This window comes from Pantherophis guttatus, chromosome 4 (genome assembly GCF_059756535.1).
Source record: "Pantherophis guttatus breed Tessera chromosome 4, ASM5975653v1, whole genome shotgun sequence".
Taxonomy (NCBI): Eukaryota; Metazoa; Chordata; class Lepidosauria; order Squamata; family Colubridae; genus Pantherophis; species Pantherophis guttatus.
This window is the reverse complement of record NC_142066.1, coordinates 16,613,918-16,631,232: the sequence shown is the minus strand read 5'-3', so window position 1 is coordinate 16,631,232 and position 17,315 is coordinate 16,613,918. Positions and strand designations below refer to the sequence as shown.

At 39.7% G+C, this 17,315-nt stretch overlaps 1 protein-coding gene across 1 annotated transcript; it reads left to right on the top strand.

The window, feature by feature from the left end:
* Positions 1-37: 37 nt before the first annotated feature.
* Positions 38-12,395, top strand: LOC148113777 (vomeronasal type-2 receptor 26-like). Its single transcript, XM_087893377.1, has 5 exons — positions 38-111; positions 945-1,236; positions 2,825-3,685; positions 5,054-5,192; positions 11,121-12,395. The coding sequence occupies exons 1-5, from the start codon at positions 38-40 to the stop codon at positions 12,035-12,037; spliced, it is 2,283 nt and encodes a 760-aa protein (XP_087749503.1). The 3' UTR covers positions 12,038-12,395.
* The last annotated feature ends 4,920 nt before the right edge of the window (positions 12,396-17,315 follow it).

Below are 17,315 nucleotides of genomic sequence, written 5' to 3'. Positions count from 1 at the left end.
GGAGGGGCATCAGTGTAGTGAACGGCAGTGGTGGTGAATGGTGGCAATTGTGAATGGCGGCGGTGATAAGCAGAGAACATCGGTAGCGGTGATAGGTGGCAGCAGAAATAGGTATTTCGGGAGAATGATCCAACCACCACTTGACAGCAAAGGCTCCAGCGTTCCCTTGTGGCGGCAGCAGCTTAGCTCAGTTGACCAGTGGTGGGTGCAACAGAGCGGAGCTCTGAGAAGCCACATGCTGGGGCTGCGATAATGTGCTGAAGCTGACCAGGCTGTTTGCTGTTTGCTTCAAGGATGCTAGCCGGATGAATACCAGATGGATGCTGGGAGGCAGAGGCAGATTTTTTTTTCTTGTTTTCCTCCTCTAAAGCTAATCTGTGTCTTATGATCTGGTGCATCTTATAGTATGAAAAATACGGTAATTATAAGTAATTCTATTAAACTTAGTCACATTTTTGCATTGCACTATATCCCCGAACAAGTGATGGCAGATTATAACATATTAAAGGAATGGACTCTTCAATCAAGTATTCTCTTCTAAAGAATGTTTTCCATTTAGAGGTTTAGAAAGCTTTCTTTTCCTGTATTTTTGCATCAAAATTTAGCTCTCCACATGCTATGGAAAATTCAGGTACATCTGATTCATATTTTTCTCATCTATAGCATTGGCCTGTTAAAAATTATGTACAATGATAGAAAGCTCAAATTGAGCATTCAGATGATGCTCAAAAGAGCATCTCTCAAATTATGTTGTTCTTAGGTTATATTCCGAGAACACTTTAGCTTTATTAAAACTCTGTATAGATTTTCTCCTGATTTATGGCAATAGAATCAAACCTCCTAAATATGATTTAAAAATAAATAAATCAGAGCATAGAAAAGTTCCTATTTGGAATCATAAGTATTGGAACAGAAATAATATTTGTTAACAAATTCCATTTCAGAATTCATCTTCAGAATTTTCAGCATGTCCTGGCCTTGGAATTTGCCATCAAAGAAATCAATGAAAATCTCCAGCTCTTACCTAATATCACATTGGGCATACATGACTGTAATAGCTATTTTTTGGCAAGATGGATCTATCTGGCTTCCATAGAACTTCTCTCTTCAGAGGGAAATTTTGTCCCAAACTACAAGTGTGATCTCAAGGACAATGTGTTAGCTGTTCTTGCTGGACCTAATGCTTTCATTTCTCAGTTCATGTCAAATATTCTCAGCATTTACAAGATTCCACAGGTAAGATATACTTTTCAAAGAAAGATGCACAGAAAAACATCTGTGATTTGTATACAGAAGTTGTTAAATGAAATGTGAAAAAATAACACTGTAAAATTCTCTGATAAATTTTCAGATTTGAATAAACAAATGATAGCTATCCATTATCAAAGCAATAATTATGATTGGGATGCATGAACACAATAACAGAGTTGAATGGTGTGTGATGTGAAAACGATTAACGAGATAGGTGAGAAGATGGCTGCCATGTGACATCCTTTTTAGTGAGCTCCTTATCTTCCCGTAACAGCTATTTTTATATAGCTGTAAAATACTTTATTTTTATTTAATAATATCTATAAATTAGTGTTTTTTTAATTAGGAGCAGTAATTTTAGGTTTTTAGATTTAGGATTACATAGGATTTAGGTTTTTAAATTTCGAATTCCGGAACTTGATGCTGTGGGAGTATTGGGATACATATATTCTTATGGGATACATTTGTTTTAAAAAATTAACAAATTTCGACATTAACGGTAATTGATAGGAGTTAATTCACAACTTGTGAAATAGATGTTTACTTAGTGCAAATATCTAGTGAGTAAAAACCCCTGGCTTTTTTTTTATTGTTATTATAAACAACTGGTAACTTGATTTAGTCTTTGGAACTGCATACAAAATATATCACTGAGAAACATTTGTTACAATGCTTCATAAATTGGTGCTGGTGTACATAATAATCACAATACCACACATGTATTAACTTCTGAAAGCATTTTTTTTAATTGTTTGCTTTATGATTATTGATTTTTGACCCATCAGATTGGTGTCAATTCTTAGAGACCACACAAAATCCTATCTAAAAAAAATTAGGAAAAGAAAATCTGTTAATATTATTTTCAGAGTACAAAGAGAAATCAGAACCCTCACTTTATGTTTTATATAGTTATTACTTCATATCAATTGATTCTAAACAAGCCCTAATGTCAGGCCTGCCTCCGTTCAAAACCCAAGAAAGAAAACCCCAGACTCCATTGAAGTAGAGAAGAGGTACTTTTACTGTTTGAAATGATAGCGGCACAAGAAAAGCAAGATCTGATCCAAAAGGCGTGAAATTACATATTGAAAGTTTCCCCAAATCCCTTCCCCCAGGGACCTAGGCTAAATGTCCAATCCACATCCCACATAGTGTCATGTAGAGCACATCTTTAGGTGTTTTCATCCACCTGGCGTCCTAGGACGGTTGGCCTTGACTGGGTGTAAACAACTCCATTCAGCAGCACAGTAATTCTTGAGAGCAAACCTCCCTTTTAGTTCACGTGGTCCTTCATCACACCAGCACACTTCCCAAACCCCGATGCCATGCTCCCCTCCCTGTTACTATGGCAGCCGATAGCAAGCATGCATCAAAGGGAAAACCCATGCTGGAGATCCGGCTAATGGAGATCCTGAGATCCTTAGCAAGAGTCTTTTGTTTAACACTTATTTTTTTTCACTTAGTAAGATCTCTCTCACTGATTGCCACACCACATCTATCTGCTAAGTGTGTTTTGAATAAGTTCTGATATTTGATTGTCATAACTATTGGATTCCACATGTAATTTTCTCAGCTCACCTATGGCTCTACTCCAGCGATAGATGTCAGCACACAGGCTGTTTTCTTGCATCAGACATTTCCAAGTGAAGATCTTCAAATTAAGGGGATGATCCAACTGTTGCTCTATTTCCAGTGGGTATGGATTGGGCTGATTGTCCAAAGTACTGAGAAGCGAGACAGGTTTCGACAGAACAGGCTTGCTTTATTTTCTCAGGAAGGTATATGCTTTGACTTTGTGGAAGAGTTACCAAAAGGAGCCGTTTCCAATGAAGTTGCAGGTACACTTACACACTATATAAAAGTTTACACGGTTACCATGAGGAGCAGGGCCAACGTTGTCATCATCTATTGTGAAAACCAGGAAACAACAGTATTGAGAATGTTGCCCTACATTTCAGAATTTGAATACAATGTAGTGAAGAGAAAAGACAAAATTTGGATAATGCCAGCCCAGATGGAGTTCTCATCTGCTCCTTTTCAAAGATATCAGAGTATGGAGTTCATCCATGGTTCTCTGTCTTTTCAAGTTTCCTCAAAGGATCTCTTAGAATTCAAGAGATTTCTTCAGATGAGAAAAGTCACTCTTGCCGAGGAAGACAGTTGGATCAGGATATTTTGGGAAAGTGCATTTCAATGTTCTTTCTCCAATGCCATGTTAGAGGAGGATGCTGTGAACGAATGCACAGGTGAGGAGCAGCTGGAGACCCTTCCTCAATCTGTATTTGACACCAGGATGACTGGACAGAGTTACAGTGTCTACAACGCTGTGCATGCTGTGGCACATGCTTTGCAAACCTTGCTTTCATCCCAGCATAAAGGGATGTCAACCAGAAAAAGTTCCAAAGTGAGAATTTTGAATAAGAATGTGTGGCAGGTAAGAGGGGAATGAATTCCCTTTCCATATTAATCAGGAACCACTAGAACCATCAGATAGGATGTCTATGGAGATTCTCAGTCATCCAGGTCATAGTTGTCTCAAATGTTGATTCGGGTTAATGTCATGGTTCCAAGTAACACCCCCAACGAAAGAAAACTCTGAGGTTTGAATTTCCTCAAAGTTACATTTTATTAGAGATGTCATATTGGCACATCTGGGAAAACCCGAATCTGAAAGTTTCCAGATTTTCCCCACCCAAAGAAAAGTTCATGTCCCTGCCCAGCACCCACAAGTCCATCACATGGTCCAATCAAGCATCGTTCCAACTGGAGATGCCTCCCAGTTCCAGCCTTCCAGGTGCAGGGCAAGATGGCCTTGACTTCTTGAGAAAGGAATGTTATTATGACTATATATCACCTATGCTCTGTACAATCCCTCCCAATTGCCTACAGTAGTAAACGTGGCAGGTCTGAAGGCCTAATACAAAAGATGGCTTCCAGGCCTGACATCAAAGATGCTTTTTCAAAAGGCAACCGGACTATGTATTTTTTCTTGAGGAAGAGATTTCGCTTCAGAACAGAAGTTGTGAGAAAAAAACCCTCTCATATAGAAATGCGGAGACCATGAACAATAAAAAGCATATTTATTTAAAAGATATATCATAAGCTTTTGCAAAAGGGTTCTCCAAGAAGAGAGAGAACATCGTACAAATCTGAATACATGGTTTAAATACATTTTCAAACTATCAGCAAAACAATTATACACCCCCACTTATCGGATGTTACATAGGTTTTTAGCTATTCCGCAACATTTTCCTGAATCAGAAATCCCCATGACACATGTCTTCATAGCAATACAATTAATCTGAACATGTCAGCTTCCTTCCTTCCTTCTACTGTGACATTTGACTTAGGTCAGACTGACCTAACTTGGAATGTACTAAGCAAGTTTATAGCTCTATTTGTCCCAGAATCAACGTCATACATAATTCCTTATCTTAATGTCTTACACAGATGGTTAGCTGTCTACAATCTAAAACACTCAAAGAGCCATTTGGACCCATTTCCCACAAAAAAGAAAATACTGGGAACCACAAAACCTGGATGGGCATGGCCAACTCAATGTCACTCACTTCCACCAGTCACATGACCCCCTTGCCATGCGTACCCAGCCGGTCATTAGGACAGAGAACCGGTTGTTAAAAAACACCGGGAACCACAAAACCCTATATATATATTTCCCCCCTTCTCCCTCTCTCCTCCCCCTCTGTATCTTTCTGTCTCTCTCTCTCTCTCTCCCTCCCCCTCTCTCTGTTTCTGCCCCGGCCACTTCTCCATACCCCCCCCATCACTCTTACCTTCTCAGGCCAGGCATGGAGTGACTGGAAGAAGAGGGCGAAAGGCGGAGCCAGCTAGTGGTGGGATCACCCAACAGGGAACCACAGTAGAGGGCCCAAAGAGCCGGATGTGGCTCTGGAGCAGCAGGTTGCTAACACCTGGCTTAGGTTATGAAAAGTTCAAATATGGAGTCACTAAGGCTCTTTTCTTTACAGGAATACTTTTATTTCTCTCACTTCAGAACTGAAGAAGTTTAATTGGATGAACAGCAAAACCTCTTCCTCAAAGAAAAAAAACCCCAGTGTCATTGCCTTTTGAAAAAGCATCTTTGAGACATCAGGTAAAACACTTTGATAAAATCTTGACCGTTATTTTCAATATGATCACAGAATAACAATAAGAATTGTATCAAAATGTTCTACCTGGTTTCTCAAAGGTGCTTTTTCAAAACGCATCTGGACTGTTATCTTCAATATATAATCACATGATGCCTTATTTAAACTGGATCAGGGGAGACATGATAGCAATGTTCCAATATTTGAGGGACTGCCACAGAGAGGAGGGGGGGTCAAACTATTTTCCAAAGCACCTGAAGGCCAGACAAGGAATAATGGATGGAAACTGACCAAGGAGAGATTCAACCTAGAAATGAGGAGGAACTTTCTGACAGTGAGAACAATCAACCAATGGAACAGAAGTTGCCTTCGGAAGTTGTGGGAGTTTCATCACTTGAGACTTTCAAGAAAAGATTGGACTGCCATTTGTCAGAAATGGTGTAGGGTCTCCTGCTTGAGCGGGGGGTTGGACTAGATGACCGATAAGGTCCCTTCCAACTCTGTTAATCTGTTAAATATGTATATCAGTGATACAAAGACTTGATTCACACAGCTGTGAGAAACCTGCAAAGAAGGAGAAAGGAAAACAAATAGGAGGTCAGTGGAAAGGAGGAAAAAGAGGATATTGAGCAGAAGTTGTATTTGGAACACAGGAGGAAGGAAGGAAGGAAGGAAGGAAGGAAGGAGGGAAGGAAGGAAGGAAGGAAGGAAGGAAGGAAGGAAGGAAGGAAGGAAGGAAGGAAGGAAGGAAGGATGGATTCCATTTAGAAACTTGAAATGAATAATGATGAATAACATTTGGCAACTTAAAATAAATAATGATGCAACTGGCTCTAATGGTTGCAAAGCCAAGTTAAAAAAAAGTTTGCTCTGTTTTGATCTTTAAATATATAGCCTTAAATATATAGCCCAATCCTTCGCCATTATTAACCTGTATTAAATTAATTTTATATATTCTTGCCACTTCTCATTTACTTTTCCTTAGCTTCATAATTACCTGAGAACTGTTTCATTTAACAACAGTGCTGGAGAAAAGATTTTCTTTGATCAAAATGGGAAAATAGCAACTGGTTTTGATGTAATCAACTGGGTCACCTTCCCCAACCAATCCTTCCATCGAGTGAAAGTTGGTACAGTAGATCCATTTGCTCCCCCAAACAAGCTGTTCTCCGTTTCTGCAGAGAGTATTATCTGGCCCACCATGTTTAAGAAGGTAGGCTCTGCACTTACCTCAGAATATGTGAAATGATTATCTCCTTATTCATATCACACTTCAATTTTCAGACAATTTTCTTCTAATCATTGTGAATGCATCCTATACACTAAGTTATAGAATATATCCTACTGTCTAAATGAACAAGGAGTAAAAGAACTTGAAAAAAGTATTGAAAATGCTCTTGTTTTCATTGCATGAAAATTAGTGGGGAGGACGGTCAAACGGGCATACTTAGAAACTGTATGTTCCATGCTATTGATCAAGAAATTCAATAAAATCCCCCTATTCAAAAGACTTATGGTATGTTCTGATACTAATAGTAAGACAATTGCATAGATATTTTGAAATGCCCTATCTATCTCCATTATAGGATAACATTAATCTCTCTTCTAATTTTAAAAAATATTCAGAAACAAATAATTCAATAAATTCAGATTGGTCACCACAGAGAATGATGCACTGCCTATTAAATGAGAAGGCAGAGTCCCTTATAAGGAACTCAAATTTTGTGCTGTCCTAATCTAGACAGGAACCATCAGAACCGAAGGTGATACAGCAGTAGTGGGTTTCAAATCCCATCACTACCAGTTCACTCATGTGCAGAGACATCTGGGCGGGTGGGCAGAGCCTCCCACCACTATCAGTTTGCCTGAACCGGGGTGAACCGATAGCAACCCATCACTGTGATACAGGCATTTGCAGTTTTTGCTACGAATAGGCAATTTCATTTTGAGATATCATGCTATTAATTTTATTTTAAGAGCCATGGTGGTGCAGTGGTTAGAATGCACTTGTCAGGGTTCCAAGTAACACCCTCAATGAAAGAAAACTCTGAAGCTTGAGTTTCCTCAAAGTTACATTTTATTAGAGATGTCATATTGGCACACCTGGGAAAACCCGAATCTGAAAGCTTCCAGGTTTTCCCCACCCAAAGGAAAGTTCAAGACCCTGCCCAATACCCATATGTCCATCACGTCACCCAATCCAAATTCCGTGCCGACTGGAGATGCCTCCCAGTTCCAACCCTCCAGGTGCAGGGCAAGTTGTTCTTGACTTTCTGAGAAAGGAATGTTATTATGACTATATATTACCAATGCTCCATACAATCCCCCCTCCCAGTTTCTCCCAGTAGTAAATGTGGCAGCCTGAAGATGCAATGAGAAAGATAGCTTCCAGGCCTGCAAGCTACTTCTGCTGATCACTAGCTGCCAGCAGTTTGGCAGTTCTGGTCTCACTGGCTCAAAGTTGACTCAGCCTTCCATCCTTCCGAGGTCGGTAAAATGAGGACCCAGATTGTTGGGGGAAATATGCTGACTCTGTAAACTGCTTAGAGAGGGCTGTAAAGCACTGTGAAACGGTATATAACTCTAAGTGCTATTGCTATTTTGGTCTACATCTGTAAATCCTTAATAAATATTAAATAAATGCAAGTTCCCATGTCCACATCACATGGTAAGTTTTCAATCTGTCTTCTTGTATTTGAGGAATAAGGAATGTAGTGAAAATTGAAATATTACTCCCTTTTTATGACCCTGTAATCCCTTAATTCAGGGTACAGTCAGGGCAACTGGAGTTGGGTATTTGCTGGCCCAATGTCCTTCCTGACACCATGCAGAGTTCACAGCAGATGTTTTTTCTTTGCGTCCTAAGTGAGAAACATCTGCTGCTACCTAGGATTGGTCTCACACTCTTACGAGTGGGAGACAAGCATATTCACCACTAGGCCACTGTGCTGCTCTTGTGAAAAACATAATATTGTGTATAATTAATGCAAAATATTAGTGAAATGTAGTGAAAGTCATAACAGTCTATAAAAGTGTTTTTGATTCCAATAGAATTCCAATAGAATTCTTAGATTAAGATGAATTTAGGCAAGAAAAACAAATGCACAGGTACAGTATATGTGGTATCTTGCTCAATAGTAGTGACTGAGAGGTATCTTGGTGTCCTAGTGGACAATCGCTTAAATATTAGCCAGCAGTGTGCTGCAACTGCCAAAAAAGCCAACATAGTTCTAGGCTGCATAAACAGAAGAATAGAATCAAGAGCATGTGAAGTGTTAATACCACTCTATAATGCCTTGGTAAGGCAACACTTAGAATCCTGCATCCAATTTTGGTCGCCACAATGTAAAAGAGATGTTGATACTCTAGAAAGAGTACAGAGAAGAGCAACAAAGATTAGGGGACTGGAGGCTAAAACATATGAAGAACAGTTGCAGGAATTGGGTATGTCCAGTTTGATGAAAAGAAGGACTAGGGGAGACATGATAGCAGTGTTCCAATATCTCAGGGGTTGCCAAAAAGAAGAGGGAGTCAAACTATTCTCCAAAGCACATGAGGGTAGAACAAGAAGCAATGGGGGTAAACTAATCAAGGAGAGAAGCAACTTAAAACTAAGGAGAAATTTCCTGACAGTTAGAACAATTAATCAGTGGAACAACTTGCCTCCAGAAGTTGTAAATGCTCAAATACTGGACGTTTTTAAGAAGATATTAGATAACTGAAGTAGTATAAGGTTTCCTGCATAAGCGGTGGGTTGGACTAAAAGACCTCCAAGGTCCCTTCCAACTTTGTTAAATTATTATGAATATTTATTTCAAAAGATGTGAAATAGAAAATTTATTTGTACAACTTTGGATTTGCCAAGTGAATAATATATTCATGTCATATCCAAATTGAAAAAAAAATCTGAAATGTATAAGAAAAACTGTGGAAGCCATGTATCTGAAATGTAGGAATTTCTGAATATTAAGAAATAGTTTCTGAATATTCCATTATTAATTTTCAACAGGTGCAACCCATTTCTGCATGCAATGATCATTGTGTTTCAGGCTACAGTAGGATCAAAATAGAAGGGAAACCATTTTGCTGCTATGATTGCCTCCGGTGTCCAGAAGGGAAGATTTCAAATAAGGCAGGTAAGAAATATCATATAAGGAATGTCCTAATACGTTTTCCAGGAATCAAATTACAAGTTTAACAAGTTGTTCATAATTTGGGATAGACAGGGACTACTATTTGAAAACAAAAAGATTTGGAGTAGGTAGAGTGCAAGAATTCTTTTTTTATCTAATATTATCTTCTCAAGTCTCCTTTCCCCAGGAGCATACTTGATCATGGGTTCCTCAGAATACAGCAGTGAATATTCATAAGCTCTCACACAGGGTTTTTTCTTATTAAGGTTGTCCTAGTTTGTGAAATGAGACATTTCCCATTAAGGGATGAACATGTGGAAGGGAAAGTAAAAACTTGTCAACACGCAAAGTATCCCTGGCCTGCTCTCGAGTTGTCATAGGCAAAGGGGGATGGGAAACCGATGAAGCAACATGGCAGCCAAAGACAGGAGCACATTCCAGACATATCTTTCTCAAGGCTGTCTCCCAGGGTTACCTACAGCAGCCAGAGGGGAGTGATCTCTACAACCTGCAAAATTGCTCCGTTGGCAAATATGATTGATGTCACACCCTGGAAGGAGGGGGGAAACAGGCCTTAAATTACATGAGATCAGATTTGGCTTCATTTGGGTATGTGCTGACACAGAGCTCCTAATAAATAACTGGATTTCTTTTGAAGCTTGGCTCGAAGCTCATGATTTAATTAGGGCATCCGTCGGAACCCTGACACAACTCTATTACATAGAGGACTAATAAGAAAAGAAACATAATCAAATCTAGTATTAACAAATCTTCCTCCTACTCTTATTATCAAATAAAGTATTGGCAAACTGCAAAGGATTTTTGAAAAAATAAAATATAGTCTAATTTCTTAATCATGAAAAAGTAGTTGCTTTAAATCATACAGAGCATAGAACATAGAATAATAGAGTTGGAAAGAACCTTAGAGGACTTCTAGTCCAACCCCCTGCTCAAGCAGGAGACCTTATACTATTTCAGATAAATGGCTGTCCAATGTCTTCTTTAAAAACTCCAGTGATGCAGCACCCAGAATTCCTGAAGACAAGCTTGTCCACTGATTTAATTGTTCTCACTGTCAGTAAATTTCTCCTTAGTTCTAGGTTGGATCTCTCCTTGATAAGTTTCCATCCATTGCTTCTTATTCAGCCTTCTGGTGCTTTAGAGAAAAGGTTGACCCTCTCTTCTTTGTGGCAGCCCCTTATATATTGAAACCCTGTTATCATATCACCCCTAGCTCTTCTTTTCACTAGACTAAACCTATCCAATTCCTGTAACTGTTTTTTGTATGTTTTAGTCTGCAGCCCCCTAATTGTTAATATCCTAACTTTCTCCTTTTTTTCATTTTCATTGAGAGTTATACCCTTATAGTGTATGAGCAAAATTAATCTAAAAGCACTGACTAGGTCTCATTTTAAGGCTCCTTTACCAGAAAGACTACAAAGGTATGTGAACATCCAGACTTCATTATTCATAACACACCAAAGTATAAATGAAAAGAGTTCAGACTTTATTTTGAAAGCTTGTTCTGTCTCTGTGGTGTGAACAAATAAAAAACCTGAAGTTTGGCTGTTCTGTGTTATTCTTGGGCTGGGTCTGACATTTATAAACTTTTTAAATACGACTGAAGTTATTTCTTTTTCAGATGCAGATGACTGTTTCTGGTGTTCAGAAGGTCAATACCCAAATAAAGCTCAAAATACTTGCATTCCAAAACAGATCACATTTTTGTCATATGAAGAAATCTTGGGAATCACCTTGACCAGTGTTGCTGTCTTTTTTTCTTTCTTCTCAGCCATAGTACTTGGGATCTTCATTAAACAGCGGGACACTCCCATTGTCAAAGCCAACAACCGGAACCTCACCTACATTCTTCTCATTGCTCTCCTCCTCTCCTTCCTTTGCACTTTGCTCTTCATTGGGCAACCAGATCAGGTGAAATGTCTCTTGCAGCAAATTGCTTTCGGCATCAGTTTCTCTGTAGCACTTTCTTGTATATTGGGGAAAACAACCATTGTTGTTCTTGCTTTCGTGGCCACCAAGCCAGGCTCCAAAATGAGGAAATGGGTGGGAAAAAGGCTGGCCTACATTATTGTCCTATCTTGCTCTCTGGCACAAGTCATCATTTGCAGTGTGTGGCTGGCAATTTCTCCTCCATTCCCAGATTCAGACACATATTCTGTATCTGAAGAAATTGTTCTGGAATGTAATGAAGGTTCATCCATAATGTTTTATACTGTCCTTGGTTTTATGGGTTTCTTGACTGTTATCAGTTTTACAGTGGCTTTCTTCGCTAGGAAGCTGCCTGATAGTTTCAATGAAGCCAAATTTATCACTTTTAGCATGTTGGTGTTTTGTAGTGTCTGGATATCATTTGTTCCCACCTATTTGAGTACCAAGGGGAAATACATGGTGGCTGTGGAGATCTTCTCCATTTTGGCTTCTGCAGCTGGATTACTGGTTTGCATCTTTGCCCCTAAATGCTACATTATTGTTCTGAGGCCTAATCTGAACAGAAAGGAACAGCTGATAAAGAAGCCAAACTGATTATTTTAGTCCACTGCACTATACTTTTTCCAAACTGTGACAGAAACCTATTTTTTTTCCATTAATAGTTTGATGTGAATCTTGTAGAAGTGATGCAAAACTAGGATTTTTTGCTTTTATACCAAAAATGTGCAAGTCTATAATGTGACATTTGGCATGAGTTCTTATGGTATAGTTCCCTTATATATCAGATTTGATTGCTTTTTTGACAAGTAGAGAAGTGTATTGTGTGTAACCTAAGAGCTATTGAAGCCTTTCACAGAGACTGTTGGAAAATGAGGTATGCCAAGCCAAAAAAAAGGGGGGGGGAATAGTGGAGGAGAAATGGGAGAAATAAAATTTAAGCTTGCTTTTTGTCTTTTTGTTCCACTTGTTATATTTCTAAACAGAAGAAAACACAACTGTCCAGTCTGACGACTGAGCAAAAAAGCTGGAATCCCCTAGGAATAGGGGCGGAATTTAAGAATGAATTGACAGGCTCAGTCCCACATCTGACCAATGAGCACAACCCACATCTGGCTGCTGTCTCCACTCTCAAGGGAGAATAGAGAAAAGATGAGAATGTCTATGGAGATTCTCAATCATCCAAGTCATCGTCATCCCAAAGGTGCTTTTCAAAAGGCAACTGGGCTTTCTTGTTTTTTTTTTTCCTTGGAAACATTTCACTTCTCATCCAAGAAGGTTCTTCAGTTTTGAATAAATCTTTTCATTCCCCAACATCTAGCCAGAACTGAAGAAGCTTCTTGGATGACAAGAAACTCAAAGCCTCAGCTCTCTGCCCCAAGTAGAAACTAAGGGGCCAACTTTTAGAAATGCAGATTTGGTAATCCATTCAAGACAGGATTAAAACCCCAAGAAAGACAGGATTAATTACATTTATTAAATAAGATTAAAAACCCCAAGTCATTGCTAGCCTTCGCGAGACAAACTAATTAAAATCAAATAACAAAATACACAAAACAAGCCTCTAAATAAAAAGTGCTGTAGGACAAACTGTATAAAATTCCATGTACTCATCAAACCAAGTGTTCAGATGCCTAGGACCTCAAAATCCATGTGTTCCTGTCCATCAATAAACCATCTTTCCAATCAGTCTCCATGTTTCCAGTGTCTTTCTCCCCACTTGGAACTGAACCAGATGGATATTTCTTCCAACAACACTTAACCCAAAAGAATGTCTGTTCTCCAATATGATTCTGTTCCTTGCAACTTTATTAATGTTGTTGACTCGGATTACACATTATATTACACACAAATAAGACCAAGGAGCTTATAGTGGACTATAGAAGGAATAGATCAGACCTCCAGCCCTTGCTTATCAATGGAGACCGAGTGGAGCAAGTGACCAGTTTTAAGTTTCTGGGTGTTATCATAAAAGAGGACCTGACTTGGGGCATTCACATTGCAGCACTGGTCAAAAAGGCCCAGCAGAGATTATACTACCTGAGACTTCTCAGGAAACAACAACTGAATGAAAAACTGCTGGTGACCTTCTACCGCTGCACCATAGAGAGTATTTTAACTTACTGCATTTGTGTATGGTTTGCCAATTGCCAGTAGCAGATAGGACAGCACTCCAGAGGGCTAACGTCATTGCCCAGAGGATCATTGGTTTCCCTCTCCCCTCTCTGGAAGAGCTTTATAGCTCCCACTGCCTTAAGAAAGTTCAAAATGTTCTTAAAGATCCATCGCATCCTGGGCACCTTTTTTTTTTTTTTTTTGAACTATTATCATCTGGCAGACAGTACAGGACAATAAAAACAAGGACAAATAGGCTGAAAAACAGCTTCCATCCCAGGGCAATAACCATATTGAATTCTATGGTATAGTGCAATATCGGGTTTTCAATTTCAATTATATATAATGTAAAGGTTGTACATTTGTGTTTTATTTTTATAGTTATAATGTACACTGAAGACAGCATTTAATTTCATTGTACCATGTGCAATAACAATAGAGTAAACTAATTAACTAATATTCTTCTCAGTAAATGAAAAGTCTCTTCAGGTTTTTTGGCAAGTTTTTTAAAAAGTGATTTGCCATAGCCTCCTTTCTAGGGCTGAGAGAGAGTGACTGCCCCAAGGTCACCTAGTTGGCTTTGCATGGAAGGCACAACTAGAAGTCATAGTCTCCTGGATTCTACCCTAGTGTCTTAACCCCACCACCAAACTGTTTCTCTACCTTTTCTTAATGCCTCCTAAGATAAGGATGAAATTGCACATATAGTGCCTGTCAGGGTTCCAAGTAACACCCCCAAAGAAAGAAGATTCTGAGGCTTGGAGTTCCTCAAAGTTCCATTTTATTAGCGATGTCATATTGGCACATCTGGGAAAACCCGAATATGAAAGCTTCCAGATTTTCCCCACCCAAAAGAAAGTCCAAGTCCCTTCCCTTGCACCTACATGTCCATCACATGGTCCAATCAATGCACTGTACCAACTGGAGATGCCTCCCAGTCTCGCCACTCCAGGTGCAGGCTGGAATGTCCTTGACTCTCAGAGAAAGGAATGTTATTATGGCTAAATATTTCCACCACTCTATGCAATCTCCCCTCCCAGATTCCCACAGCACTAAGTGTGGCAGCCCTGAAGATCCAAAGTATTTATTTTTTATTTTATTTGGCAGTATTTATATGCCGCCCTTCTCCCGAAGGACTCAGGGCGGTGAACACAGGATTAAAAACATACAATGATAAAATAATAAAATCTCGTTAAAACCAAATTAAAATCAATAAATAATAAAACCCAAGAATCAGCATCAACCCATTCGTTGGAATAGCTAAATCTTCAGGCCTCGATGGAAGGAGCGGAGAATCGGGGCCGTCCAGAGCTCGGTGGGTAGTTCATTCCAAAGGGTAGAGGCACCCACAGAGAATTCCCTACCCCTGGGCATTGCCTGGTCGATGGTACCCTGAGGAGAGCGGCTCTGTGAGAGCGGACAGGACAGTGGGAAGCAGGCAGGAGATGGTCCTGCAAGTACCCCAGGCCTAAGCCATGTAGGGCTTTATAGGTCAATACCAGCACCTTGAAGTGAATCCGGTGGACCACCGGTAACCAGTGCAGCTCGCGCAGGAGAGGTGTTACACGGGAGTAATGAGGAGCTTCTGTAACCGCCCGCACGGCCGCATACTGGACCAACTGGAGCCCCCAGGTGCACCTCAAAGGCAGCCCCATGTAGAGGGAATTGCAGTAATCCAAGCGGGATGTAACCAGGGCATGAGTGACCGTGCGAAGGGCATCACGGTCTAGAAAAGGGCGTAACTGGCGCTCCAGGCATACCTGTGCAAAAGCCCCCCTGGTCACAGCCGTCAAGTGTTCTAAAGACAGCCGGGAGTCCAAGAGGACACCCAAGTTGCAGGCCTTCCAATGGGGGCAAGTACCTCCCCCCCCCACATCAAAAGTGATGGGACCTCTAGAGCGCGTAATGCCAGCAACCACAGCCACTCAGTCTTGGAAGGGTTGAGTCTGAGTCTGCTCCTACCCATCCAGACCCGCACCACCTCCGGGCATCGGGACATCATGGAAAGGGCATACCCGGGGTGGTCCAGGGTGGAGATGTATAATTGAGTATCATCGGCGTACTGATGATACCTCACCCCGAAACCATGAATGGTCTCACCCAGTGACTTCATATAGATGTTAAAGAGTAGAGGGGAGAGAACTGACCCCTGAGGCACCCCACAAGTTAGGAGCCTCGGGGTGGACCTCTGTCCCCCCACCCAAACAAACTGCGAATGACCTGAGAGGTAGGAGGAGAACCACTGTAAAACAGTCCTCCCACACCCAACCCCTCAAGCCACTGCAGTAGGATACCATGCTCAATGGTATCAAAAGCTGCTGAGAGGTCAAGTAGTACCAGGATGGAGGAACAACCTCCATCCCGGGCCCCCCAGAGATCATTCACCAGAGCAACCAGTGCCGTTTCCATGCTGTGCCCACACCGGAAACCCGATTAGTACGGGTCTAGGTACTCCATTTCCTCCAGGAAATGTGGGAGCTGTTGTGCCACCACGGTCTCAACAACCTTAGCAATAAAGTGAAGGTTGGAGATGGGCCGATAGTTATTAAGTGAGTCTGGATCCAGGGCAGGCTTCTTGAGGAGGGATCAAACCACCGCCTCCTTAAGAGAGGCAGGGAAGACCCCCTCCCTCAAAGAAGAGTTGACAGTTGCCTGGATCCAGTCTCCAGTCACCTCCCAGGCAGCCGAAACAAGCCAGGAGGGACACGGATCCAGCAAACAAAAGTAAAAGATGGCCTCCAGGGCTGACAGTGCCTTGCAAACACAGTTACTTTCAGGGTATTCCTTCCTGACACTTATCCATTTGCAATCACCAATATACCTTTTGCTTACATATTATATATCAAGTAACCAGTGGTGGGTTGTGCCCGGTTCACACTATAGAACTGGTAGTAAAACCGGCGGGAGGCTCTGCCCACTGACCCTGATGTCATGAAAATGCTTCTGCGCATGTGCAGAAGAGCTTGCGCATGGCCCCGTTGCGAACCAATAGTAAAGGTAAGTAGAACCCACCCCTGCGAGTAACACATTTGGTTTGGGATAGTTAAAAAAGGAAGAAAGAAGTGTGTGATTCATATTTCATGATTCATATTTTGTGGAAGAATTAGAGAATTGAGAGAATTCTCCAATTGAGAGAATTAGATATTCTCTCGATTGGAAAACTTGAATTGTTCTGGTATTTCTTCATTCTCCTTTTGGAGATGTCACCTTTGCAAATAGAGAAGGAGCTGACCTTTTTACTTTTCTAAGTTTTTCCACCCCAATCTCAAATATTTTATGTTTAATTGCAGGCTTCGATTGTTATGGCACTGCAAAATAGGCAGCAATTTTTATATTAAATATATTTATATTATATTATATTATATTATTATTTTATTATATATTATAATATTATATTAATATTATTATATTATATTATATTATATTATATTATATTATATTATATTATATTATATTATATTATATTATATTATATTATATTATATTATATTATATTATATTATATTATATTATATTATATTATATTATATATTTATATATATATAAATATTAAATTTTATATATATATATATGTATGTATATATATATATTATATTATATTATATTATACTATACTATACTATACTATACTATACTATACTATACTATACTATACTATACTATACTATATTATATTATATTATATTATATTATATTATATTATATTATATTATATTATATTATTATACTATACTATACTATACTATACTATATATATTAT